The sequence below is a fragment of the Phycodurus eques genome, chromosome 6 (genome assembly GCF_024500275.1).
Source record: "Phycodurus eques isolate BA_2022a chromosome 6, UOR_Pequ_1.1, whole genome shotgun sequence".
NCBI lineage: Eukaryota > Metazoa > Chordata > Actinopteri > Syngnathiformes > Syngnathidae > Phycodurus > Phycodurus eques.
Window position 1 is genome coordinate 1,076,263 of NC_084530.1, and position 27,701 is coordinate 1,103,963.

A 27,701-nucleotide genomic window follows, 5' to 3' on the forward strand; every position below is an offset into this window, starting at 1 on the left:
TGTAGGAAGAGGGATTGCCGACTTGGAGAAGACTACGCCCATCAGCCTGAATCTTGTCTACAAATTTGAGTAAATGGGTTTTAAAATAATATTAATCTAAAACACTCCCCACTTTGTACTCTCACGCATAGAATAATTGTTTTAACTTTGGTTGTGGCAGATGGGTTGTATTGTTAAACACAACATTTTGTATTTCGTACCGTTTGATTTCAAATCATGAAAAGCTTTCAAAATCTTGCAGAGGACCTGTCGAACTGAGAATAGTGACACAGACACCAAGGCATACATTTGGAATATCTCTACAGAGTTTGCAAGATATCAAAACGGACATTTTAGCTTCTGTTAAACAAAGGCACGTCCACAAGTTCTGGCGCTTGCAGTTCCTCTCAATGCCAGTGGGTGGTGACTCATGCGCATGGGTGAATATTAACCACATAGTCTGCTTGAAGGGAGTGTCCCCCCAATCTTTTGGTCGGGGAAGGAGTCTTTTGAAGACAGTGATCAAGATTTGACGGGAAGCTGCTAATTAGGTTAAGATCCACTTGACGTATGCCGTCTCACAGCAGGGCAGCGTGAAGGAGTGGGGTTCAGGTGGTTGCGAGTTTCTGTGATGCCTAATTTGCGGAGCGCATGTCCGCTACATGATGATTAGAAGAAAGGTTGATATATTGTGTGTCCAGGAGAGCAGGTGGAAAGGCAGTAAGGCTAGACGTTTAGGGGCAAGGTTTAAATTATTTTACGATAGTGTCGATGAGAAGAGAAACGGAGTAGGGGTTATTTTAAAGGAAGAGTTAGTTAAATAAGAATGTCTTGGAGGTGATAAGAGTACCAGGTCGAGTGATGAGGTTTAAACTTGAAATTGAGGGTGTTATGTATAATGTGATTAGCGGCTATGCCCCACAGGTATGATGTGACCGAGAGAGAAATTCTGGAAGGAGCTAGACGAAGTAGTTCTGAGCATCCCAGACAGAGAGAGAGTCGTGATTGGTGCAGATTGTAATGGACATGTTGGTGAAGGAAACAGGGGTGATAAAGAATTAATGGGTAAGTACGGGATCCAGGAAAGGAACTTGGAGGGACAGATGGTGGTAGACTTTGCAAAAAAGATGTAAATGGCTGTAGTGAACACTTTTTTTCCAGAAGAGGCAGGAACGTAGGGTGACCTACAAGAGCGGAGGTAGAAGCACGCATGTGGTTTACATCTTGTGCAGACGATGTAATCTGAAGGATCTTCCTGACTGTAAGGTAATAGTACGGGAGAGTGTGGCTCGACAGCATAGGATGGTGGTGTTTAAGATGACTCTGTTGTTGGGGAGGAAGATTAAGAAGACAAAAGCAGAGCAGTGAACCATGTGGTGGAAGCTGAGAAAGGGAGTGTGTTGTGCGTTTTTTCGGGAAGAGGTGAGAAACGCTCTCGGTGGACAGGTGGCGCTTCCAGCAGACTGGGCCACTACAGCCAAAGTGAACAGAGAAACAGGCAGGAGAGTACTTTGTGTATCTTCTGGGAGGAAAGGAGGAGGAAGGAGACTTGGTGATGGAACCTCAAAGTACAGGAAATCATACAAGGAAAGAGGTTAGCTAAGAAGAAGTGGGACACTGAGAGGACCGAGGAGGCGAGAGAGGAATAAATTGAGATGCGACGTAGGGCAAAGGTAGAGGTGGCAAAGACCAAACAAGAGGCAAATGATGACATGTTTGCCAGGTTAGACACTAAAGAAGGAGAAAAAGATCTATACAGGTTGGCCAGACAGAGGGATAGAGATGGGAAGGATGTGCAGCAGGTTAGGGTGATTAAGGAGAGAGATGGAAATGTGTTGACTGGTGCCAGTAGTGTGCTAGGTAGATGGAAAGAATACTTTTCGGAGTTGATGAATGAGGAAAATGAGAGAGAGAAGGAAGAGTAGAAGAGGCAAGTGTGGTGAGAGGTGGCTATGGAGTTTTTGACCAGCTTGTTTAACAGAATTCTAGCGGGTGAAAAGATGCCTGAGGAATGGAGGAAAAGTGTGCTGGTGCCCATTTTTAAGAACAAGGGTGATGTGCAGAGAGCTGTGGGAACTATAGAGGTTAAAGTTGATGAGCGACACAATGAAGTTATGGGAAAGAGTAGTGGAGGCTAGAATCAGGACAGAAGTGAGTATTTGTGAGCAATAGTATGGTTTTATGCCTAGAAAGAGTACCACAGATGCATTATTTTGCCTTGAGGATGTTGATGGAAAAGTACAGCGAAGGTCCGAAGGAGCTACATTGTGTCTTTGTAGATCTAGAGAAAGCCTATGACAGAGTACCCAGAGAGGAACTCTGTTACTGCATGCGGAGGTCTGGAGTGGCAGAGAATGATGTTAGAATAATACAGGGCATGTATGAGGGCAGCAGAACAGTGGTGAGGCGTGCTGTCGGTGTGACAGAGGAGTTTAAGGTGGAGGTGGGAGTGCATCAGGGATCAGCCCTGAGCCCCTTCCTGTTTGCAGTGGTGATCGATTGGCTGACAGATGAGGTTAGACTGGAATCCCCGTGGACCATGATGTTTGCAGATGACACTGATCTGCAGGGAGCAGGTGGAGGAACAGTTAGAAAGGTGGTACACATTTGTCTAGTGATAAAAGGCAGAGATAACCTGAGTGAAATTAGAGTCAATGAGGCATTTTTCTTCTGATTTAGTAAACTGCGTTTCTTGTAATAGGAGAAGGTCTCTTAAATTTTGTGGTATAATCCATAATCTTGATTCTCTTTGCCTGTGATCGAATGCCATTGACATTCCAAGACATGAATGTTAAGTGTGACATATAATGGGTGCGTGTATCATAATTTTAAATATATTTAGTACTATGCATTTTTTGTTGTTGTTTTTTTGACAGTTTTTGGGAGATTGTTTTGGTATTGTGTTGACGAATGTTATTTAGAGAGGGTGAGATATATATATATATATATATATATATATATATATATATATATATATATATATATATATATATTTTTTTTTTTTAAGTACTGCAAAGCCAGAAGGGTAACGAAAAAACACTGAACATATGAAACAAACAGTGACAAGGGGATAATATGCTTTGTGGTGGTGGTTTGTGGTGCGCAAGAGTTTTAAGCGACTTGTGTGTTTAGTGTGTGTGTAAACAAGCAGAGCAGGAAAGCAGAGAGATGGGAGTGAGGGTTCATGCTGGTGGCATGCGTGTTTCCGTTTTTATCCAAGCAAAAGTGGAAAGAATTAAACAAAATACAATACACTTGACAATTCATAATGACAACAGATCAAAAGAAATACTTATCTAGAAGAGCCAGGGCGTGACGGCATCACGAAACAGTTGGCCATTGACATAAAGCTTGTCGACAACTAACCACGCTCGTTTGCCTTTGTCGCGGTAATCCTTCATCAACGGGTACACAATTTTACGCCTCTTGTTGATTTCCTCGGGGAACTGGTCGTTGATTCCAGTCCCTTTGAGTTCCCGACCTTTTGATTTAACAAACACTGAGAGTGTTCAAACTTTGCAATGATGGGACGTGGTTGGTTTCCTGGATGAGGGCCTCCCAATCGGTGGACATGGTGAAAAGTAATCTTTTCGACTGTATCTTGAGCGCGGACATCATAAACTTTTCAATCTGCTCCTCGGGGTCTTCCGGAGCATTTTCTGGAATGCCGGAGAAAATGAGATTGTCGCGCATGCTTCTCGTTTGAATGTCCAATGTAGTTTCTTTCATGAGTTTTTATTCCATTCTAAGAGTTTGTAGATCTGCTGACGTTGACATCATGTTTGATCGAAGCGCAGTATAATCTAAACTTTAACTCATTTACTTTAACTCCGTCACTTATCCAGCGATCTCTTGTCCACAGCTTCAAATTGATTTGAACACCCGGCTGGCTTTAATGTGTTTTATTTTTGTGTGATATTAATTGTTAGCCCGTGTAGCTGTGGTGTTTTCCACCGTATGCTTGAAGGCTGTGATTGTTTAAAATACACAACGTGTCATTCTCTTTGTTTTAAAGTTAATTTTCCAAGTAAACCCAAACTGGTAGTGACAATGTACTGCTTGAAAGCTCTTTTTTGAAGAATATTTACAAACTATACCAGCCAAAGTGTGTTGTTGTTCAGTGAGTGGAGCCTCCTGCCGGCCGTGCAGCACTTGTTTCTCAAGTTTGGGCTCACAAATAAAAAAAATCGGCTAGTCAACAGCTTGTATCTCGAAAAACTCTTGAAGTCTGGTCACTCGTATCTCGAGACACCACTGTATAGAAATAGTCAATCTGTATTTTGTGTGTCCATGATGAATAAAAAAAAAAACATTTGGTCAATAAACAAATGTAATATTCTTCAACTGTACCTCTTTTGTTACTCTAATGAAAATGAGTAAATATAAGTGTCAACAGTGTCTGCAGGAAGTACAATAGTTATTTTAAAAAATCTGTTTAAATAAATGGCAGCACGATGACCGACTGGTTATCACATCTGCCTCACAAGTCTGATGTCGTAGGTTCAAATCTTGACTCCTTCCTGTGTGGACTATGAAGTTTATTCTTCCTGTGGCTGAGTGGGTTTTCTCTGGGTACTACGGTTTCCCACACCCAAAACACACATGGTAGGTTAATTAATGACTCTAACTTGTCCCTAGGTGTGAATGAGAGCGTGAACGTTTTTTTGTCAGTGTCATTGGCTAGCAACCAGTTCACGGCCTACCCTGCCTCTCGCCCAAAGGTCAGATGGGATAGGGTCTAGCACACCTGCGACCCTTGTGAGGATAAGCTGTGCAGAGAATGGATGGATGGATCTTTAAATGAACCTTATGTTTTGTCTACTTTATTTGTATAATAATACATGAATGCATTTATTAATGGTAATGATTTCTTTCTGCCTTTGAGCAGATTTTTTTTCTGCCTTTGAGCACCACAATGGGGCGGACGTGGCTACCTTGCTAAAGCGGGTCAACCAGTGACCGAAGGGCCGACTGTCCGCTGTCGAAGTGTCCTTGTGCAAGACACTGAACCCTAAATTGCTCCCATTGGGCCTGATAGTGCTTTGCATGGCAGCAGCCACCCATTTGTGGATGAATGTAAGCCTCTTTAAAGTGCTTTGGGCACTGTATGGTGTAGATAAAGCGCTATATAAGTGCACTCCATTTACCATGATCCATTTTTACCTTAAGCGCAAGATTCAAGGCTTAATTCCTTTGTGCAAAAACCTTTACGTAGCCTTCGACATAGATATCCTTAGGTCGCTGGTATATATCCGGCTTGAAGCATATTCTTTATGGGGCAGATGTGGCCAAGAGGGAACCTTCCCGATTTCCTCTTCATGCCCAAAGTGACCTTTTCTCAATGTATGCGTGTGTGTGTGTGTGTGAAAGCTTGTCTATGGCCTTACAACAATAAAATGTAATGCAACCCAGTTGAAGATATGCGTTAAGTTAATACTAATTAAAAAACCAACAAAGTTATAAATGTTTAAAATACTTCACTAAACTATTATTGTCTTCTTCTATGTACAAGACCAGTCCAGTTGCCTTATTTCAACCTTTGGGGATTTCAAATGCACTGTATCTTACCAGCTTAATCTTAATTTAATTTTTAATGGAAAATTATCACATGAACACAGTGGAACCATGGTTGTTTTATTCTCACTGCTGGAATCTTACTGATTTCAAAGTTGACTTGTTCAGTTTCTAAACAGGTGTCTACCTCTGTCTGTAGCTGAGGAGGATGAAGACAAGGATGATGACTTCCGTGCTCCTCTTTATAAAACTGTGGAGATCAGAGGGATCCAGGTCAGGATGAAGTGGTGTTCAACTTGTCGCTTCTACCGACCGCCACGTTGCTCCCACTGCTCAGTCTGTGACAACTGTGTTGAGGTGTGTTCACACTTGCAGTTACATGGACTATTCAAGCACAGACTGCAAATGATCTAAATGGAAAATTCACACAACAGTTAACAATTGGGTACCACAATAGGAGACAAAAGATAATTTCAAAACTCTTAAGATATCAGTGAATCAAATGTTATTTATGCTACCCGGGCGCTTCAGCAGCCCCCTGCTCCAGTGTGTTCCACTAACATGTATGTGTTCACTGTGATGGGTAAAATGCAGAGAACAAATTTTGTGTGCATGCATGCATGTTCGAGACAATAAAAGGTGATTATTCTTCTTCTTATTCTTATTCTTCTATAACACTTTTCATAGAAATACATAATACTGATGTCACTAAACAGGACCCCCTCAACGCCTCGCCTAGAAATTCTTTCCAGAAAGGTAATGAACAGAATCTGTGACAAAGGGAATCCCGAGTCCAACTCACACTGTAAACGAATCTGATTTACTGCCCGCTGTATGGACCAAACTCTGACACCAGTCGTACAGGGACCAAACAGCCCGTATCAGGGGGTGCGTTACCCCATACTCCCGGAGCACCGGCCAAAGGACTCCCCGAGGAATGCCTTCTCCAAGTCCACAAAACACATACAGACTGGGTGGGCAAAATCCCATGCACCCTCAAGGACCCTGCTGAGGGTGGAACGCTGGACTACTGTTCCACAGCCAGGACAATAACAACTTTGCTCCTCAATCTGAGATTCGACTTCTCGACAGACCCTTCTCTCCAGCACCCCAGAATAGACCTTGCCAGGGAAGTTGAGGAGTATGATCCCCCTGTAGCTGGAACACACCCTATGGTCCCCCTTCTTAAAAAGGGGGCCCCACTTCTGGGGTCTGCCAATCCAGAGAAACTGTCCCTGTTGTCCATGCGATGTGGCAGAGGCGTGTCAACCACGACAGGCTCACAACATCCAGAGCCTTTATGAACTCTGGGCGAATCTCATCCACCCCTGGAGCTTTTTAACCACATCGGTGACCTCAACCCCGGAGAGCCCGCCTCAGAGTCCCCAGACTCTGTATCCTCAAAGGAAGGCGTGTAAGTGGAATTGAGGAGGTCTTTGAAGTATTCGACCCACCAACTCACAATGTCCAGAGTTGAGGTCAGCAGCGCCCCAACACAGTGTTGATGGTGCACTGCTTCCCCCTCCTGAGACGCCAGATGGTGGACCAGAATTTCCTCGAAGCTCTCCGGAAGTCATTCTCCAGGCCTCACCAATCTCCTCCCACCAATCTGCCTCACCGACCACCAAAGTGGCATTCTGCTTGGCCTGCCAGTATCAGCAGTCCCACAAGCCAAAAAGCCCCGATAAGACTCCTTCAGCTTGACAGCAATCTTCACCGCTTGTGTCCACCAACGGGTTCCGTGATTTCCACCACGAAAGGCCACCTAACGGCCACCGCTCCAGTTGGCCGCTTTAACAATGGAGACACAGAACATGGCCGACTCGGACTCAGTGTGCCGTTGAAGTCCCAGGGAAGAATGACGGAGTGCCAGTGGGGACGCTCTACAGCACCACCTCCAAGAACTCCAGAAAGGGTGGGTACTCTGGGTTGCTGTTTTTTTTTTGCTGCATAAGCACATACAGCAGTCAGAAAACGTCGCCCCACTCAAAGGCGGAACGAGGCTACCCTTTCATCTATCGGCGAGAACCACAACTTACAGGCACCGAGCCGTGGGCAATCAGTATGCCCACACCTGCTCGGTACCTATCGCCGTGGACAAATCCAGACTGGAAGAGAGTACAACCCCTCTCAAGAAGACTGGTACTGAAACCCAACCTGCGTGTTGAGGCGAGGCTGACTATGTCTAGCTGGAATTTCTTGTCCTCGCTAAGGCTGCTTTCCTGCCAGACACTTGACATTCAACGTCTCTAGAACCAGCTTCCGTAGCCAGAGATCGGACCACCAATGTCCCCACCTTTGGCCGCCACCCAGCTCACACTGACACAGACTTGATAATTGTCCAGAAGACCATCATTGATACCCTCCATAGGATGGGTAAGCCACAAAAGTTCATAGTTAAGGAGGCTGGCTGTTCACAGACTGCTGGGTCCAAGCATATCAATGGAAAGTCTAGAGGAAGGACAAAATGTGGCCTGAGAAGATGCACCAGCAAAAGAGATTACCTTGGGCTTCAGCGGATCTTTAAACAGCGGAGATTCAAGAAACTAGCAGCGATCCAGAAAGAGTGAAATGAGGCGGGAGTCACAGCTTCAAAAACCACAAATCAGACGCATCCGGGAGATGGGCTACAACTGTCGGGTTCCTTGGGTCAAGCCACTTCTGAGCCTGAGCCAACGTAGGAAGTGACTCAACTGGGCCAAGGAGAAGAAGGATTGGACTGTTGGCCAGTGGTCCAAGGTCCTCTTTTCTGATGAAAGTAAAGTGTGCCTTTCATTTGGGAACCAATGTCCAAGGGTTTGAAGGAAGAAGGGTGAAGAACAGAACCCAAGACGCTTGAGGTCCAGTGTGAAATATCCAGTCAGTCAATATTTGGGGTACAATGTCCACTTTAGGTGTTGGTAAACTCTGTTTTCTTAAATCCAAGGTCAACGCAACAGTCTACCAGAATTTTTTAGAGGACTTCATAATTCCTTCTGCTGAGGAACTGTATAGAGATGCATCTTACAGCAGGACCTGGCCCCTGCCCATACTGCCAGAAGCAGCAAAACCTGGTTTCATGCCCATGCCATCACAGTGCTTGACTGGCCAGCCAACTCGCCGGAGCTAAACCCCATTGAGAATCTATGGGGTATTATCAAGAGGAAAATGAGGGGCACCAGCCCCAAAAACAAAAAAGAAATGACAGCAAGCATCAAGGAAATCTGGACTTCCATAACTCCCAGGCAATGCCACAGGCTGATTGCCTCAATGCCACGGCTCATCGAGGCAGTGATTAATGCAAGGGATTCCCAACCAAGTATTGAAGATTAACGTGTCGTTTTGATAGTTCCATATTTTGATTGATTTAATGTGACCCTAATTTCTTTCTTCTTTTTTCCCCCCCAAAAAAACTGAGAAGTAAATGATTTCTTCACAGCATTGTAATTTTTTAAATTCCTGATTCCATGGGTTTTATGAGCTGCCAGCCCTAATTATGTAAAAATAAAAAAAATAAAAACTTAACATTTTTAAATTGTTGCCCTGAATCTAAAATTTATGAAAGTTTGAATGGAATTATGGAAATAAATAAACTTTTCCATAATATTTTAAGTTTTTGGAAAGGGTCTGTATACAGTATGTAAATATATAATGCATATACACATACATTATAAGGAAAGGGTCTGTATACAGTATATATATATATATATATATATATATACGAGGTACAGAAAGTATTCAGCCATTTGCTAAAATCATTTACTTTTATCATTCATGTACACACAGCACCCCATATTGACAGAAAAAAGTTCAATTGTTGCAATTTTTGCAGATTTATTAAAAAGTAAAACTGAAATACGTAAGTATTCAGACGCTTTGCTCAGTATTTAGTAGACACACCCTTTTGAGCCTGTTCAGCCATGAGTCTTTTTGGGAATGATGCAACAGGTTTTTCACACCTGGATTTGGGGATTCTCTGCCATTCCTCCTTGCAGATCCTCTCCAGTTCTGTCAGGTTGGATGGTGAACGTTGGTGGACAAGCATTTTCAGTCCGCACTTACGGTAGTGAAACTTGGACTACGAATGCCAAAGTTATTCAAAGACTACGTGTAATCCAAAGGAACATGGAATGCCAAATGTTGAAATTAAGCTTTCGCGACAAAAAAAGACAGCCATTTGCAGGTCTCTCCAGAGATGCTCAATTGGGTTTAAGTCAGTGCTCTGGCTGGGCCATTCAAGAACAGTCACAGAATTGTTCTGAAGCCACTCCTTTGTTATTTTAGCTGTGTGCTTAGGGTCAATGTCTCTTTGGAAGGTGAACGTTCGGCCCAGTCTGAGGTCCTGAGCACTCTGGAGAAGCTGCATTCATCTTTCCTTCGATTGCAACCAGTCGTCCTGTCCCTGCAGCTGAAAAAAAAACCACAGCATGATGCTGCCATCACCATGCTTCACTGCTGCAACTGTATTGGACAGGTGATGAGCACTCCCTGGTTTTCTCCACACATACCGCTGAGAATTAAGGCCAAAAAGTTCTATCTTGGTCTCATCAGACCAGAGAATCTTATTTCTCACCATTTTGGAGTCCTTCAGGTGTTTTTTTTTTTTTTTTTTTTTTTTTTTTTTTTTAAAGCAAATTCCATACGGGCTTTCATGTGTCTTGCACTGAGGAGAGCCTTTCGTCGGGCCACACTGCCATAGAGCTCCGACTTGTGGAAGGCTGCAGTGATGGTTGACTTTCTAGAACTTTCTCCCATCTCCCGACTGCATCTCTCGAGCTCAGCCACAGCGATCTTTGGGTTCTTCGTTACCTCTCTCACCAAGGCTCTTCTCCCCCGATTGCTCAGTTTGGCCGGCTGGCCAGCTCTAGGAAGGGTTCTGGTCGTCTCTTCCAAAGAATGCTTTAGATCCAGCGACTTGGCTGGCCAGTCAAGCATTGTGATGGCTTTGTCATCAAACCAGGTTTTGGTGCTTGTGGCGGTAGGGGCAGGGGTCAGGTACCGCTGGAACATGAAATCTGCATCTCCATACAGATCCTCAGCAGAAGGAATCATGAAGTCCTCAAAAACATTCTGGTAGACTGTTTCGGTGAGTTTACTAACACATCCACTGGACATTGCACCCCAAATCATGACTGACTGTGGATTTTTCACACTGGACCTCAAGCAGCTTAGGTTCTGTTCTTCACCCGTCTTCCTCCAAACCCTTGCACCTTGATTCCCGAATGAAAGGCACACTTTTATCGGAAAAGATGACCTTGGACCACTGGCCAATAGTCCAGTCCTTCTTCTCCTTGGCCCAGTTGAGACGCTTCCTACGTTGGCTCTGGCTCAGAAGTGGCTTGACCCGAGGAACCCGACAGTTGTAGCCCATCTCCCGGATGCGTCTGAAAGTGGTGGTTTTTCATCATCCGCTGAAGCCCATGGTCATCTCTTTTCCTGGTGCATCTTCTCCTGCCACATTTTGTCCTTCCATTGATATACTTGGACAGAGCACTCTGTGAACAGCCAGCCTCCTTCACTGTGAACTTTGGTGGCTTACCCATTTTATGGAGCTTATCAATGATGGTCATGTGGCCACTTGTTAAATCTGCAGTCTTCCCCATATTGAACCCAACTGAGACTCGTTTCCCGTTTCTACTTTGAAAATTGGAAATTGGAAAAACAGAAAACGAGCCTTTTTCTGATCTCCAACCATAATTTTTGTTCCTCTAACTTGCTTTATGTGGCTTTGCCTTTCAAACTTGCTTTATGGCTTTGCCTTGACCCGGAAGACGTGAGCTCCATGCCGACGGTAACGCTATGCTTGGGAAAGTAAGTATCAAAGTTATCAGCATATTCCATGTGCCTTCTATGGGAACGATGACCTCCCCAACAAGGCCGCTACGTAGGCACGTCAGTTAGCTGGGTTCTGGGATATCTAGGCTTCATATCTATGGCTGCCCACTGTTGATCCACTATATTGACAAAATTATTTGCTCACTCATCCAAATAATTAGTATCAGGTGTTCCAATCACTTCCATGGCCACGTGTATCAACTCAAACTGATTTTACAAACATTTGTGAATGAATGGCTCGCTCTCATGAGCTCAGTGAATTCCAGCGTGGAACTGCGATAGGATACCACTTGTGCAACAAGTCCAGTTGTTAAATTTCATCCATCCATCCATTTTCTGAGCCGCTTCTCCTCACTAGGGTCGCGGGCGTGCCGGAGCCTATCCCAGCTATCATCGGGCAGGAGGCGGGGTACACCCCGAACGGGTTGCCAGCCAATCGCAGGGCACATACAAACAAACAACCATTCACACTCACATTCACACCTACAGGCAATTTAGAGTTGTCAATTAAACTAGGCAAGTTAGTCTTCAATGAACCTACCATCCATGTTTTTGGGATGTGGGAGGTTTCCTCCCACATCCCAAAAAGTGCCCGGAGAAAACCCACACAGGTACGGGCAGAACGTGTAAACTCCACACAGGTGGGGCCGGGGATTGAAGCCCGGTCCTCAGAACTGTGAGGCAGACGCTCTAACCAGTCGCCCACCGTGCCGGCAGTTAAATCTGATAGGCTGATTGGTGGTTTTTGAAGCTGTGACTCCAGCCTCATTTCACTCTTTCTGGATCGCTGCTAGATTCTTGAATCTCCTCTGTTTAATGATCCACTGAATCCCAAGGTAATTAAAATAATATTTGCTTAAGAACCGCTGCGGTGCTCTGGATTGTTGGTATTCTGCTTTTAATTTAGTGTATTGAAGTAGAAGTTTCCATGTTATTTTAAATTCTTGGAACATTCTTGGAACAAATTCTTGGAACAATTTTAAATTCTTGGAACATGTCGTAAAAATATTTTCAAATATTAAATATATAAATAATATATTAGGTGGTCAATTCCACGTTGTTCCCATATGCTAACATCTTATTTTCCTTTCGGCTTGTCCCGTTAGGATTCACCACAGCGTGTCATCCTTTTCCATGTAAGCCCTGCATCCTCCTCTCTCACACCAATTGCCCTCATGTCTTCCCTCATGACATTCCCTCAACCTTCTCTTTGGTCTTCCTCGCTCTCTCTCAGCTCCATCCTCATCACCCTTCCACCAATATACTCACTCTCTCTCTTCTGGATGTGTCCAAACCATCAAAGTCTGCTCTCTCGAACTTTGTCTCCAAATAATCTGACCATGGCTGTCCCTTTGATGAGCTCATTTCTAATTTTATCCAGCCTGGTCACTGCGAGAGCGAACGTCAACATCTTCATTTTCGCCACCTCCAGCTCTGCTTCCTGTTGTCTCTTCAGTGCCACTGTCGCTAATCTGTACATCTTGGCTGGCCTCACAACTGTTGCCCTTCATCCTAGCAGAGACTCTTCTGTCACATAACACACCTGACACCTTCCTCCACCCGTTCCCACCTGCTTGGACCCATTTCTATACTTCTTTACCACACTCACCGTTGCTCTAGAATGTTGACCCCAAGTATTTAAAGTACTCCACACTTGCTATCTCTTCTCCCTGTAGCCTCACTCTCCCCCCGCGCCCCACTCATTCATGTACATATATTCTGTCTTACTTCGGCTAATCTTCATTCCTCTCCTTTCCAGTTCATGCCTCCATATTTCTAAGGAGGACCACCTGCTCCCTGCTTTTACTCCAGATCACAATGCCATCTGCAAACATCATGGTCCACGGGGATTCCAATCTAACCTCATCTGTTAGCCTATCCATCACCACTGCAAACAGGAAAGGGCTCAAGAGTGTCACCTCACTACTGTTCTGGTGCCCTCGTACATGTCCTGTATTATTTTAACATACTTCTGCCACTCCAGACTTCTGCATGCAGTACCACAGTTCCTCTGGGTAGTCTGTCAGGCTTTCTCTAAATCCACAAAGACAAAATGTAGCTCCTTCTGACCTTCTCTGTAATTTTCCATCAACATTCTCAAGGCAAACAATGCATCTTTGGTACTCTTTCTAGGCATGAAACCAAACTGTTGCTCGCAAATACTCACTTCTGTCCTGAGTCTACCATCCAGTACTCTTTCCCATAACTTCATTGTGTGGCTCATCAACTTTATTCCTTTGTAGCTCCCACAGCTCTGCAGATCACCCATGTTCTTAAAAATGGGCACCAGCACACTTTTCCACCATTCCTGAGGCATCTTCTCACCCGGTACAATTCTCTTGAACAAGCTGGTCAAAAACTCCCCAGCCACCACTCCTTGATGCTTCCATACCTCTACAGGAATGTCATCAGGACCAACTGCCTTTCCATTTGTCATCCTCTTTTTCATTTCATTTTCATCCTGCCTTTCTAACTTCCCCCACTGACTCATTATTACCACTTCCTGGTCTACCACACTTGCCTCTTCTACTCTTCCTTCGCTCTCATTTTCCTCATTCATCAACTCCTCAAAGTATTCTTTCCATCTGTCAAGGAACAGATCTGTACTGGCACCAATCAACAAATTTCCATCTCTATCCTTAATCACCCTAACCTGCTGCACATCCTTCCCATCTCTATCCCTCTGTTTGGCCAACCTGTATAGATCCTTTTCTCCTTTAGTGTTCAACCTGGCATACATGTCGTCATATGCCTATTTTCTGGCCTTTGCCGCCTCTATCTTTGCCCTACGTCGTATCTCAATGTATTCCTTTCTCCTCTCCTCGGTCCTCAGTGTCCCACTTCTTCTTAGCTAATCTCTTTTCCTTGTATGATTTCCTGTACTGTGAGGTTCCACCACCAAGTCTCCTTTTCTCCTTTCCTGCCAGAAGATACACCAGGTACTCTCCTGCCTGCCTCTCTGATCACCTTGGCTGCAGTGGTCCAGTCTTCCGCATACCTCTTCCTTTCTCAGCTCCCACCACATGGTTCTCTGCTCTGCCTTTGTCTTCTTATTCTTCCTCCCAACCACCAGAGTCATCTTACACACCACCATGCTATGCTGTCTAGCCACATTCTCCTCTACCACTACCTTACAGTCGGTAACCTCCTTCAGAATATATCGTCTGCGCAAGATGTAATCCACCAGTGTGCTTTCACCTTCGCTCTTGTAGGTTACCCTATTTTCCTGGCTCTTCTGGAAAAAAGTGTACACATCCATCCTTCCATCCTTTTTGCAAAGTCTACCACCATCTGTCCCTCCAAGTTCCTTTCCTGGATGCCGTACTTACCCATCACTTCTTCATCACCCCTGTTTCCTTCACCAACATGTCCATTACAATCTGAACCAATCACGACTCTCTCTCTGTCTGGGATGCTCAGAACTACTTCGTCTAGCTCCTTCCAGAATTTCTCTTTCAGCTCGAGGTCACATCCTACCCGTGGGGCATAGCCGCTAATCACATTATACATAACACCCTAAATTTCAAGTTTCAGCCTCATCACTCGATCTGATACTCTTTTTACCTCCAAGACATTCTTAGCTAATGCTTCCTTTAAAATAACCCCGACTCCATTTCTCTTCCCATCTACACCATGGTAAAATAATTTCCACCCTACCCCTAAACGTCTAGCCTTACTGCCTTTCCACCTGGTCTCCTGGACACACAATATGTCAACATTTCTCCTAATCATCATGTCAACCAACTCCCGAAATTTTCCTGTCATAGTCCCAACTTTCAAAATCCCCACGTTCAATTGTAGGCTGTGTGCTTCCTTCTTCTCTTTCTGCCGAAGAACCCACTCTCCACCTCTCCTTTGTCTTCGACCCACAGTAGCTGAATTTCCACCGTTGCCCTGCAGGTTAATTGTGCCGGGGGCGGACGTTGTTAACCCGAGCCACAACAAATTCTTTAGATGAACGCTCATATTCGTTTGGCAAAGTTTTAAGCCGGATGCCCTTCCTGACGTAACCCTCTGCATTTATCCGGGCATGGGACTGGCCTACAGTTTGCACTGGCTTGTGCCCCCCATATGGCTGCATTCCAATGTGCTAAAATAAAGGGGTATATTGTTAATCTTGAAATCTGGATTGTGCCAGATTGGGAAGAGCACACTGGGAGCTAATTTAGACCCTGTATCCACTTTTCCACCAAACCGTGAAGGTGGATGCAATTATTGGGTTATTGAAACATTTATGGCGTTTAAGACTTGTAGAAATAAAGGGGAGTTTTGAGAGTTTGATATTATTTCACTCTATCTGTTCCAAATCTAGCCAAGAATGATCCTGCTCATTGTGGTGCATCCATTTCATAAGGTATTGTAATTGTTTAGCTCAATAATATTAAAGTTTTGAGCATTTAGGCCTCCCTCCTGTTTACTTTTCTGAAGAGTGGATAAACTAATTCTATTTTTCTTATTTTTTGAATAAAAATGTATTACGGCAGAATCTAATGTTTGGAACCATTTAAATGTGGTCTTAATTGGAATCATTGAGAATAAATAATTTATTTGAGGTGACGTTTTCATTTTTATTGTGGCTATTCTTCCCAGTGGTGATCTTGGCAAGTTTTTCCAGCATATTACATCAGATGAGATTGTGTTATTTAGATTGGTTAGCTCTTTGAGTTTTGGCAAAATATTAATACCTAAATACTTAATGTTTCAAGCGGCACGGTTGACAAGTGGTTAGCACATCTGCCTCACAGTTCTGAATACCTGGGTTCAAATCCAGCCTTGCCTGTGTGGAGTTAGCATGTTCTCCCCGTGCCTGCATGGGTTTTTCTCCGGGTACTCCGGTCTCCTCCAACATCCCAAAAACATGCATGCTTTAATTGAAGACTCTAAATTGTCTGTAGGTGTGAATGTGAGTGCGAATGGTTGTTTGTTTATATGTGCCGTGTGATTGGCTGGCAACCAGCTCAGGGTGTACCCAGCCTCTCGTCTGAAGTCCGCTTGGATAGGCTCCAGCATGCCCGAGTGAGGATAAGCGGTGTGGGAAATTAATGAATAAATGAATGACTACTTAATGTTTCCTGTATGAATGGGGTAATCTGGGATTTGATCTGCATGATTCCATGAGTTTGTTGTTACTGGGAGTATTGTTGATTTTGTCCAGTTACTAATCTGATATTTGTGAAAATGTTGGAATGAAATTGAAGACTGCCTGAAGAGATGACTTGGTTTCCTGTAAATAAAGAAGAATATCAGCAGCATACATGTGTTCTGTCACTGGCGAGCAGATGCCTTTAATATGAGCACTATTAGCGGTAGCAAGAGGTAAATATTGCAAATAGCATTGGTGAAAGTGGGCACCCGTGTCTGGTTCCTCTTTGTAGAGTAAAACTTTGTGATGTGATACTTTTCGTGGTGACTGTCGCTTTTGGCGATTTGTATCAATTTTCTATCCAATGTATAAATGAGTCTCCAAAGTGGCTATTTCAAATCTCGCTTTTTGAGATAATCTCTAATCTACGTTAATCAGTGGTAATGGCTGAGAATTAGCCGGGAGAGTGGGGTCTTTGCCTGACTTTAGTAGTAATTTAATTGAAGCTGTGTTCATATGACTACTTATTTGACCTTTATCATTTATCTCTTTGACTGTTCTGAAAAATAGAGGCACAAGTTTATTGGCCAGAAATGTTTAATGAATTCGACAGAGATTCCTTGCGGGCCAGGCGTTCTTCTCGATTGCATATTTTTTAATGCATCATTCTGTGATGGTTAAAGCTGTATCAAGACTGTCTTTCATTGCTGTATTTAATTGAGGAAAGTTTAGATCTTTAATAAAAGTTTCAATTTCTTTTTGGTCTGGGTTGCTCGAAGATACATGTAAGCTGCTATAATAATTGTAAAATATTTCATTTATTTCTAGCGGTGACGATGTACAGCTCCCGTGTGTATTTTGAATGGCTGTAATTTATGATTTTTCTTTATTGCGCTGAAGTTGGTTCGCAATAAATATTCCTGATTTATTATTGTACTCAAAGTTAGTGTATCTTAACTGTAATTGTAGAAATTCTGTTGTTTTTTATATGACGTCGAATTGATGTTTTGCCTTTTGAAGTTCGTTTCTCAGCGTATCTGTCGGATTAATTGTATATTCTTCTGTGAGATGTTTAATTTATTCCTCAATTTCATTTTCTACATTTAGTTATTGTTTTTTCTTGTACGAAGAGTATGATATGATTCAACCTCTCATTACAGATTTCCCGGTTTCCCACAGCAGAGATGGGGATAAGGTCGGGGAGCCATTAAATAAAAATTAAAAAAATCGTCCCATTGTTTCCTCACAAGTGAATCAAAGTCCGGGTCTTTCAATATGGACATGTTAGAGCGCCATATTGGTGGGGGTCCCAGATTTGACTCAATTTTTAGGCAGAGAGAAATTGGTGCGTGGTCACAGATGATGTTTGGCTGTATTTTGGAGGTAGTAATTTGAGCTGCCTAATTGTTTGAGAGAAAAATATCTATTCTCGAGAAAGAGTGGTGAACCGACGAGAAAAATGGGTATTCTCTTTTTGTACTTTTTTTTTTTAGCCTTTTGTTGTTGTCCATATACTGCTCTAATAGTGGCCGATTGCTATTTTTGAGATTTGAGTGATATATTAGGGGATTTAGCATCAGGTTAAAGTCGCCTCCCATGATAATTGTCGAATTGGCTGACAAGTTACGCAAGTGAGAAAATAAGCGTGCGAAAAAAGGCTGGGTGATCTTTATTAGGAGCGTATATATTGACAATTGACAGTTTGTTAAATATTGTAGCCTGTATAATTATCATTCGGCCTTCTGGAGCCGCGACTGTATTATTTACTGTAAAAATTAGTCTTTTATGAACTAGTGTTGAGATCCTCTTTTTCTACTGTTATAAAAAGCCAAAATAGCCTGAGTGAATTGATAGTCAATGAGGCATTTTTTTTATGACTCAATGAGGTGCTTTTCCTGTCATAGGAGGAGGTCTGTTTTAAATTTAGTGATATAATCCATAATCTTATTTATTTATTTTAATTTTATTTTATGGTACTGTGTTAATAAATGTTATTTAAAGAGGGTGATAAGATGTATATATTTATGTACAGCAAAGCCAGGGCACATAGATGGGTAGCAAACAAACATGAGTGATAAGGGGATAATATGGTGTGTGGTAGTTGTTTGTCGTGCACAAGGAGAGATTTGTGAGAATTGTGTTTTGTGTTTTGTGTGGGAACAAGCAGAGCAGGAAGACAGACCGAAAGGAGTGAGAATTCGATGTTGTCATAAGCTGTTCCGTACTCCTTGAACGCTGGCAGCTGGATCCATTCCACACATCCACCTTCCACACACAGATGTAATTTCTGAATATTACATGCGAGCGCGTCGGCCTGAGGTTCCGCCTGTGCACTCAGGAACTGCTTTGGATAAGTTACAGGAGTTGACGAGACCAGGAAAAAAACCACTTCTGCCGCTTCTGCTGTTAAGAAATAATGGTAGTTTTACTCCGTTACAATGATCTAAATGCCCCTCGCTACTTTTATGTCAATTATTGATTATTTATCAACTATTTTGTGCGCGAGACTACGTGTATGTCAACGCATATATGGTTGACTACGATATAACCGCTTCAAACAACAAAGCCTATGTATAAATGGAGAAGAAATGATTGTATTATTGTTTCATGTTTTTTGTTTGTGACAGCAGGCCTTGAGAAAGAAATTCTAGCCCTTTGTGTGTTCTACATATATTGGGGATTTACAAAAAAAGCATATCATACCAATATGGAACCACGACTTTAGTTTTTGTTTTTTTTGTTTTTAATAGATTATATTGTCATATAAAACGTTCCAAAGTTCTAAAGTTATCGATATCTGTCAAATTTCTATGGTGTCTAGAGCTTGATCTCAGAGCTGTTTTCTTTGCTTGCACAGGACTTTGACCACCACTGTCCATGGGTCAATAACTGCATCGGCAGGAGGAATTACCGATACTTCTTCATCTTCCTCCTTTCACTGACTGCCCACATCATGGCTGTGTTCGGCTTTGGGTTGCTCTTCATCCTCTATCATCACCAGTACATTGATCGCCTGAATGCGATTGTCACGTATCCTTGAATGAATGAATGGCCTTTCCTATATGTGTTCCTTGCCTGTTGAATTTCAAATGACAATTTAACTCGAAATGAATATGTCTGTCATGGTTCAATTGGTTTTCTACTTATTATATTATAATCCTTATTCTGGGCTAGGGCTGAAACTAATGATAATTTTTATTATTGATTAATCAGTTGATCATTTTTTTTCAATTAATCGATAAATTGGTTAAAAAACAATTTTTTTTAAATTTCCATCCCTTTTTCCAAACACAGGACATCAATCTCAAATTGGCAGTGCAGAAAAGTGCACAAATTGGTTTCTGCATTCCACAACTCTGAAAGTAATAAATTATGAATAATTGAAAATAAAAAACCTAAATGTTGATGTCGAATAGCTTTCCTAGGGCCATGGACCAACATACAAATGAATGCTATACAGTATCTGCCAAATATAGGCTTTTTTTTTTTTTTTTTTTTTTTTTTTTTTTTTTTTTTTTTTAAAAGTGCACAGAAATAGGTATTTTGTGTTGTTTAAAAAGGGACCTGAACTGTCAGAACAATAAATGAAAAGAAAAACTGTTCAGCGTATACAGATATACTCAAAACATTTTAATTACCCTAAAAATTACTATTATTTATCCATGTCTGAACGGAATCTTTCCTGCCTCACTCTTCACTCATACAATGCATTGTGGGGCTTGGCTGTATGCTAGGGCAAAAGGGGGCACGGCTCCCTGAAATAAACGTCTTGCCCCCTCAAATAAAACTCACATAAAATCACGCATGCTTCCTCAAGTCTCCTCTGTTTCATGCTGTGTGTCGGCTGTCTGATCTACTGTCTGCAGTGAGACTGTAGTTTTGGCCACAAAGTTATTTATTATTTCAGGAAACATGTTCATCTTTATAATTTAAGTGCCTTAAATATTGTATATATTTGTACAATCTTATTGTTTGAGGAGTGTAATTTACGTGATCTGTGCAGATGCAATGTTCATAGTGAACTTGCTGTGCCACCGTTTGGCGATAATCAAGTTGGAGTCCGCCACCGGAAGTGGGGCAATTTTGAGTTTCAAAGTAAGAGCGACAACCAGACGTGCTCTGTTTGCTGCTTGAATGTTGCAGACATATCTTTTTTATAGAATAGAATGCCTTTGTCACAATAGAAAGATTTGCTTTGTAGGGTGTACTTATTAATCATGTCCCCTTGCCTATATGTACTTTTGCACTCTTTTAATACCACCCCCACACAACTATTGTATTCAAGGGAAAAGACTGACATAAAGGTTTTTGGAAGTATTTTCATTAGGGCCCTACAAAGGGTCATTCCATTAAATTTGGGTACCTTCAGCATGTTTTAGTTCCCTGTTCATGTATTATTGTTATTGAAGTAGTCCAGTTCATGTGATTTGTGCATGGGTGGTAACATCACAGGGCCTGCAGGAGTGGAGTCTGCGGTGCAGTTGGTGGAAGATGAAGTGCGTGTACAGGATTATAAATTTGCTCTGTGTTTTTCAATGTTAAGTGAGTAACGACACAAGTCCACACATGTATAAGTGCATGTAACAATAGCCAATACCTGTGTGTTATAAATACCTTTTCAACCTGCACTTGGCAAAGCGTCTGACGCACTCGACTTTCCCATTCATTGTATGTGTGCTGAGGGGGGCATCAACGCGTTTTAACGTGACACAGAGTATCGCGTCAATGCAGAGGGCAACACTTAAAGGCCTTAAGAGTGTTTTATACAACATTAAGTAGTGAAAGCTGCCGTGTAACAATTAGCTGCCTAATAAATTTTGATAATAATAAAAGTGGCCTTTTTTCAGAACAGTAACACTTGATCCTTATTCATGAAATTATTACCATCATTGTAAGTTAAGTTTATTTATAGACTACATTTAAACACAGCTTCATCTTAGCAAGTGCTATATAGATCCTTTCCAAAAAATGTGAATATCATGGAAAGGTTTATTTATATCCCTTATTCCATTCAAAAAGTTAAACTTTCATAGATTGATTGAGGGCCCACAATTCAAACAATTTCAAGTGTTTATTTGTTTATTTTGACATTATTTGGGCTTCCAGCTCATAAAATCCACAAAATTAGGAATTCAGAAAATTAGAATACTATGAAGGAATTACATTTGCTTTTCAGTTTTTGTAGAAAAAAATAAAATAAATCAGGGTCACATTAAATCAATCAAAATACGGTACTTTCAAAACGATTTGTTAATCTACAATACTTGGTTGGGAATCCCTTTGTGCCGTGGTATTGAGGCAATCAGCCTTTGGCATTGCCTGGGAGTTATGGAAGCCCAGATTTCATTGATGCTTGCTGTTAATTCTTCTATGTTTTTGGATCTGGTGCCCCTCATTTTCCTCTTGATAATACGCCATAGATTATCAATGGGGTTTAGGTCCGGCGAGTTGGCTGATCAGTCAAGCACTGTGATGGCATGGGCATCAAAGCAGGTTTTGGTGCTTTTGGCAGTATGGGCAGGGGCCAGGTCCTGCTGGAAGATGAAATCCACATCTCCATACAGAGCCTCAGAAGAAGGAATCATGAAGTCCTCTAAAAAATTCTGGTAGATCGTTGCGGTGAACTTGTATTTAAGAAAGAAGAGTTTACCAACACCTGCACTGGACATTTCACCTCAAATCATGATTGACTGTGGATATTTCACACTGGACCTCAAGGAGCTTGGGTTCTGTTCTTCACCCGTCTTCCTCCAAACCCTTGGACCTTGATTCCCGAATGAAAGGCACACTTTAATTTCATTGGAAAAGAGGACGCCAACGGTCCAGTCTTTCTTCTCCCTGGCCCAGTTGCGACGCTTCCTATGTTGGCTCATGCTCAGAAGTGGCTTGACCCAAGGAACCCGACAGTTGTAACCCATCTCCCGGATGCGTCAGAATGTGGTGGTTTCTGAAGCTGTGACCCCCGCCTCATTCCACTCTTTCCGGATCTCCGCTAGATTCTTGAAGCTTTGCTGTTAGATAATCCGCTGAAGCCCGCGGTCATCTCTTTTGCTGGTGCATCTTCTCCTGCCACATTTTGTGACTGACTTTCCATTGATATGCTTGGACACAGCACTCTGTGAACAGCCAGCCTCCTTACCTATGAACTTTTACACATCCTATGGAGGGTATCAATGATGGTCTTCTGGCCAGTTGTCAAGTTTGCAGTCTTCCCCATATTGAACCCAACTGAGACAATCGAACCAAACTGAAGCAATTTAATGACACCTGGGCAAACCTGTGCAGGTGCTTTGAGTTTAGTAAAATGATTATTGTGTGTGACACTCAGTTTAAAACATTTGTGGCATGCAAAATATGGGCTGATTTCTTCACAGTTTTCTATTTTTTTGTATTCCTGATTTTGTGTGTTTTATGAGCTGGAAGCCCAAATTATGTAAAAATAAACTAACAAATACTTGAAATGTTTAAATTGTGGGCCCTGAATCTATAATCTATGAAAGTTTAACTTTTTGAATGGAATTATGGAAATAAACAAAATTTTCCATATTAAATGTTTTTAGAATGGTCTACACAAAAAAAAATAAGTAAACTGAAATAAAAAGTAAAACATACACAAATAGAGCTGCACGGTATGAGTATAAAATTACATTGCAATTTTTTTTAACCCTGCGATGTATATTGTGACATGAAAGAATAGAGCATGACATAAAACATAAATGTGTGAAAGCCAGCACACATCTCTTTTTCCCTCTCTAATTCATTGTTTGGACAGTATGTAATAGCAGTATAAAATAAACTGTTCAGCAGACCACAGAGGTATACTGAATCATTTGTGTTGAATTGGTTAACCTGCTCAGTAAGTCATTCCAGATTTCAAGTAAAAATCATTATTTTCATGCCCAGCTATACTCTAGTAGGTACAGTATGTGTATTAGTATTCCTAACACAAATCATCACAGCTTAAATTTGTCCCTTCCACTGATGCTGTAAGCAGGCTTCATCAGTTCATGCATAGGATAGGATAGAATAGAATAGAATAGAATAGGATAGGAAAGCACTAGCCTGAGTGTTGCTGTGGAAACCCAACTTTTCTTATCCCCTCAGTCAGAAGCATACCCCTTATCACAAATGGTCTCTCACTCTTTTGGGATCCAAAACGACAGTCATTAAGGTGCATTGCAGAGAGGCCTCTCCCTGCCAACAGCAGTCGTTAGGTTGAATTTGCCTCTTCAAGTTGAAAAAGTGGTTGTGGAGCCACCCGAAGACAGGAAACTTGTGACATGCACCTGCTCAGTCGTTGCTTGGTTTCCCTAATACTGTATATACATCAGTGTGTTCCTCACTTCACCTGACAGCATCCACCAGATTGTTTTTCTGGGTATGGGGAGTCCGCTACACTTTGGGCTACACCGAACACCCCATACCCTGAAAAACAATCTGGACACAACATAGAACGGCTAACTCTTCAGGTCAAGACTCAGCTGTCTACCTGCACCTAAAAGAGAAACACCACTCTTTTCAGGCCAGAAATATACACATTCTGGATTGAGAACACAGATGGTTTGAAAGAGAAATGGAAGAGGGGTCTACATTAAAGGGTGAGTTTGCCATTTTAATAAACCAACACTTTTGTCATATATGTTAAAACTGCCTGCATGACCTGACAACAGAATATTATTAAAATGATCTTTTGGAGGAAAAAAAATCACCACTCTCTGGCCCAATCTAATGCTTATTTTACAACTGGGAGACAAGAAAAGCCAATCAGTGAGTATAGTGACAGGAGAGGTGTGACCGAATAGCCTGTCAATCATTTGCACACACCTACCGTGCATGCCCACCGCAGCCTCTCACAGAGTATAATATTAGTAGTAGTAGTAGTTACTTGGCCAGATTATTTAACTACGGTCAGCAACAAAAGTTAAAAAGAAGCTCTATTTGTCAAATCAAAGGTACATCATCCATTCAAAGGTCCATCATCCATTTCCATCCACTTTCTTCCGCTTATCCAAGGTCGGGTCACGGGGGCAGTAGCTTTAGCAGGGAAGCCTAGACTTCCCTCTCCCGAGCCACTTCATCTATCTCTTCCGGGGGCTCCCGAGGCGTTCCCGGGCCAGCCTGGAGGCATAGTCTCTCCAGCGTGTCCCGTGTCGTCCCCGTGGTCTCCTCCCGGTGGGACATGCCCGGAACATCTCACCAGGGAGGCATCCAGGAGGCATCCTAATCAGATGCCCAAGCCACCTCATCTGGCTCCTATCAATGTGGAGGAGCAGCGGCTCTACCCTGAAGCCCTCCCGGATGGCCGAGCTTCCCACTCTATCGCTAAGGAAGAGCCCAGACACCCTGCGGAGGAAACTCATTTCGGCCGCTTGTATCCGGGATCTTGTTCTTTCAGTCATGACCCACAGCTCGTGACCATAGTTGAGGGTAGGAACGTAGATTGACCGGTAAATTGAGAGCTTTGCCTTTCGGCTTAGCTCCTTCTTCACCACAACAGGCTGATACAAAGTCCATATCACTGCAGACGCTGCACCGATCTGTATTGTCCCCACCGTATTCTCCCCACCGACTCACAATGGGACGTGGATGAAGTTCTGCCGGAGATGGGTTTTGAAACTCCTTCTGACGGGATTCTGCCAGACGTTCCCAGGCCTGCCAGGTCGGACCGGCATCTTCCCCGACCATCGGAGCCAACTCACCACCAGGTGGTGATCAGTTGACAGCTCCGCCCCTCTCTTCACCCGAGTGTCCAAGACATGCGGCCGCAAGTCCGATGACACGACCACAAAGTCGATCATCAAACTGTGAACTAGTGTGTCCTGGTGCCAAGTGCACATGTGGACACCCTTATGCTTGAACATGGTGTTTGTTATGGACAATCCATGGTGAGCACAGAAGTCCAATAACAGAACACCACTTGGGTTCTGATCGGTGTGGCCATTCCTCCCAATCACGCCCTTCCAGGTCTCACTGTCATTGCCCACTTGAGCATTGAAGTCCCCCAGCAGAGCGATGGAGTCCCCAACGGGAGCGCTCTCCAGCACCCCCCCCAAGGATTCCAAAAAGGGTGGATCCTCTGAACTTCTGTTTTGTGCATAGGCACAAACAACAGTCAGGACCCGTCCCCCCACCCGAAGGCGGAGGGAGGCTACCCTTTCGTCCACCGGGGTGAACCCCAATGTATAGGCGCCGAGCTGGGGGCAATAGGTATCCCCACACCTGCTCGGCGCCGCTCACCGTGGGCAACTCCAGAGTGGAAGAGAGTTCAACCCCTCTCAAGAGGACTGGTACCAGAGCCCAAGCCCTGTGTGGAGGCGAGCCCAACTATATTTAGTCGGAACTTCTCGACCTCACACACCAGTTCAAGCTCCTTCCCTGCCAGAGAGGTGACATTGCACGTACCTAGAGCCTGTTTCTGTAGCTGGGGATCATATCGCCAAGGTACCCGCCTTCGGCCACCGCCCAGCTCACACTCATGGCCCCTTCCACAGGTGGTGAGGCCATGGGAAGGGGGACCCACGTTACTCTTTCGGGCTGTGCCCGGCCGGGCCCCATGAGTTCAGGCCCGGCCACCAGGCGCTCGCCTTCGAGCCCCACCTCCAGGCCTGGCTCCAGGAGCCGTGCTTTGTCTGGTCCCTTAGCTTGGACCTTTTGCCATTGGTGACCCTACCAGGGGTGTGAAGCCCTAGACAACTTCACTCCTAGGATCATTGGGACACACAAACCCCTCCACCACGATAAGGTGACTCCTCAAGGAGGGCAAATCAAAGGTAAAGATATGTACTGGTGATGTCTGTCCTATATGCGACCGGGTGGCTAAGCTTGGAAAACCACCGTGTACGTCACCAGACCGTCGTCAGGTGAGTTGATCATATCTCTTATATTTTTAGTTGATTGTACATTCCATAAACTACAACATAAAAACGGTAAGATTTCGTGTAACGTTATGCGCTTGTGGCTGATCCCGAGGTGGTTAGAGACAGCCACAAGCAAGCGGAACGCAGCGATCCCTTCCTTCAGGTCAATTCCAGTGGGCAATCGACATAATCATGGTCGACCAGGATGCACTCTGAGGTGGCCAGTCGAGCGCAGTTGAACCAGTCTCTTCTTGGTTTTTTGTTGTTGTCCACGTTTAGTGAGCTGTGAGTGTTTCTTTGGCCAGAGACACGCGCGGGCGGGGACTGAAATGAGGCTACGTTCAAATATGGCTAGCGGTTTGGAAACTGCATATTTTCCCTTTAAGGTTGAAAAACCAACTCTAAACAGAGGAGGCTTATGACATCACCTGTTTCCCCACATACCGTACAATGCTGTGCTTTCATCCCTTCCAAAGAGGCTCAATAATTTAGCCTCTAAGAACAAAAACATACAACACAGCCTCTAGGTTCAGCCCGGTACACACATAAAGACAATCAGCCTGTTTTTTTGTGTCTTCCCAACAGAGCACGTCTAACACCAGACAATCCTATGTCTAATCTTTGTCTATGTCCTATAAGATTGTCCTTAGGTCTGAGGTGTGTTAAGAGTGAATTTGTCCGGATTTTAGGGTCCACAACAGGTCGGGGCCGACAATCTTCAATAAAGAAGAGTGTTCAGTATTCACGGCCAAAACTCTTTGTGTGTGGGGGAAGCCGACTTCTCCTGAGTCAAAACGTGGTGAATTGTGATATGGAACGGAATGTAGCCAATCAAAAAAGCACCTGCAAAACAATTAACAAAACGAACAAACATGTCATACCTGATGTCATAGTTTGTATTGTGTTCCCCAGGCAGCAAGAAGTATTTTCCAAAGCAAGTCTTTTTTGATCACAATGGTCTTGCATCCGGTGCCCTTGGAAACACTTTGCAAAGATTGGCACATACCCGGAAGTGTCTGCTCGTCTTCGTTTTTGTGAGATCACTAGAGACTTTGAGATCAGCGGAAGAACATAATCTTTATGTGGGTGGTGTCCTGTGTCGAGATTATTGGAGCAAACCACACACAATACGACCAAATCTGTGAAATACCAGATTGTTTTATCTTCATGTGTGGGGTCTGTCACTGATAAATAATCTTTTAAGATTTGGAAAATCCTCGTGTGTGTACTAGGCTTTATGGGATAAAAAAAAAATTGGGTTTCCACACCAACACTAAGGCTCGTGCTGTTCTAATATAGCCCAGTATGCTTGAAGTGATGAAACTTTACTCGAACAAAAGGTGAAATGTTTTCTAAGACAACCACAACATTCCAGTCGCAATTAATTCAATGCCTTGAGAATGAAATGACATGTATGAATGAGAATGTTCACAGGCAATAAAGTCCTTAACATT

At 43.2% G+C, this 27,701-nt stretch overlaps 1 protein-coding gene across 4 annotated transcripts in view; it reads left to right on the forward strand.

Annotated features, from left to right (window-relative positions):
• Positions 1-27,701, forward strand: part of LOC133404385 (palmitoyltransferase ZDHHC5-A-like) — a 115,166-nt gene that overhangs the window by 23,101 nt on the left and 64,364 nt on the right. For 2 of the 4 annotated variants that reach the window (XR_009768820.1, XM_061680220.1), the window contains exons 3-4: positions 5,693-5,850; positions 19,248-19,420. Coding sequence is in view for 3 of the 4 variants with exons in the window: in XM_061680220.1 (XP_061536204.1) it covers positions 5,693-5,850; positions 19,248-19,420 (331 nt within the window). In the remaining variant the exon portion in view is untranslated. The remainder of the gene's footprint in view (positions 1-5,692; positions 5,851-19,247; positions 19,421-27,701) is intronic. The other 2 variants (XM_061680222.1, XM_061680221.1) reach the window with 1 other exon arrangement.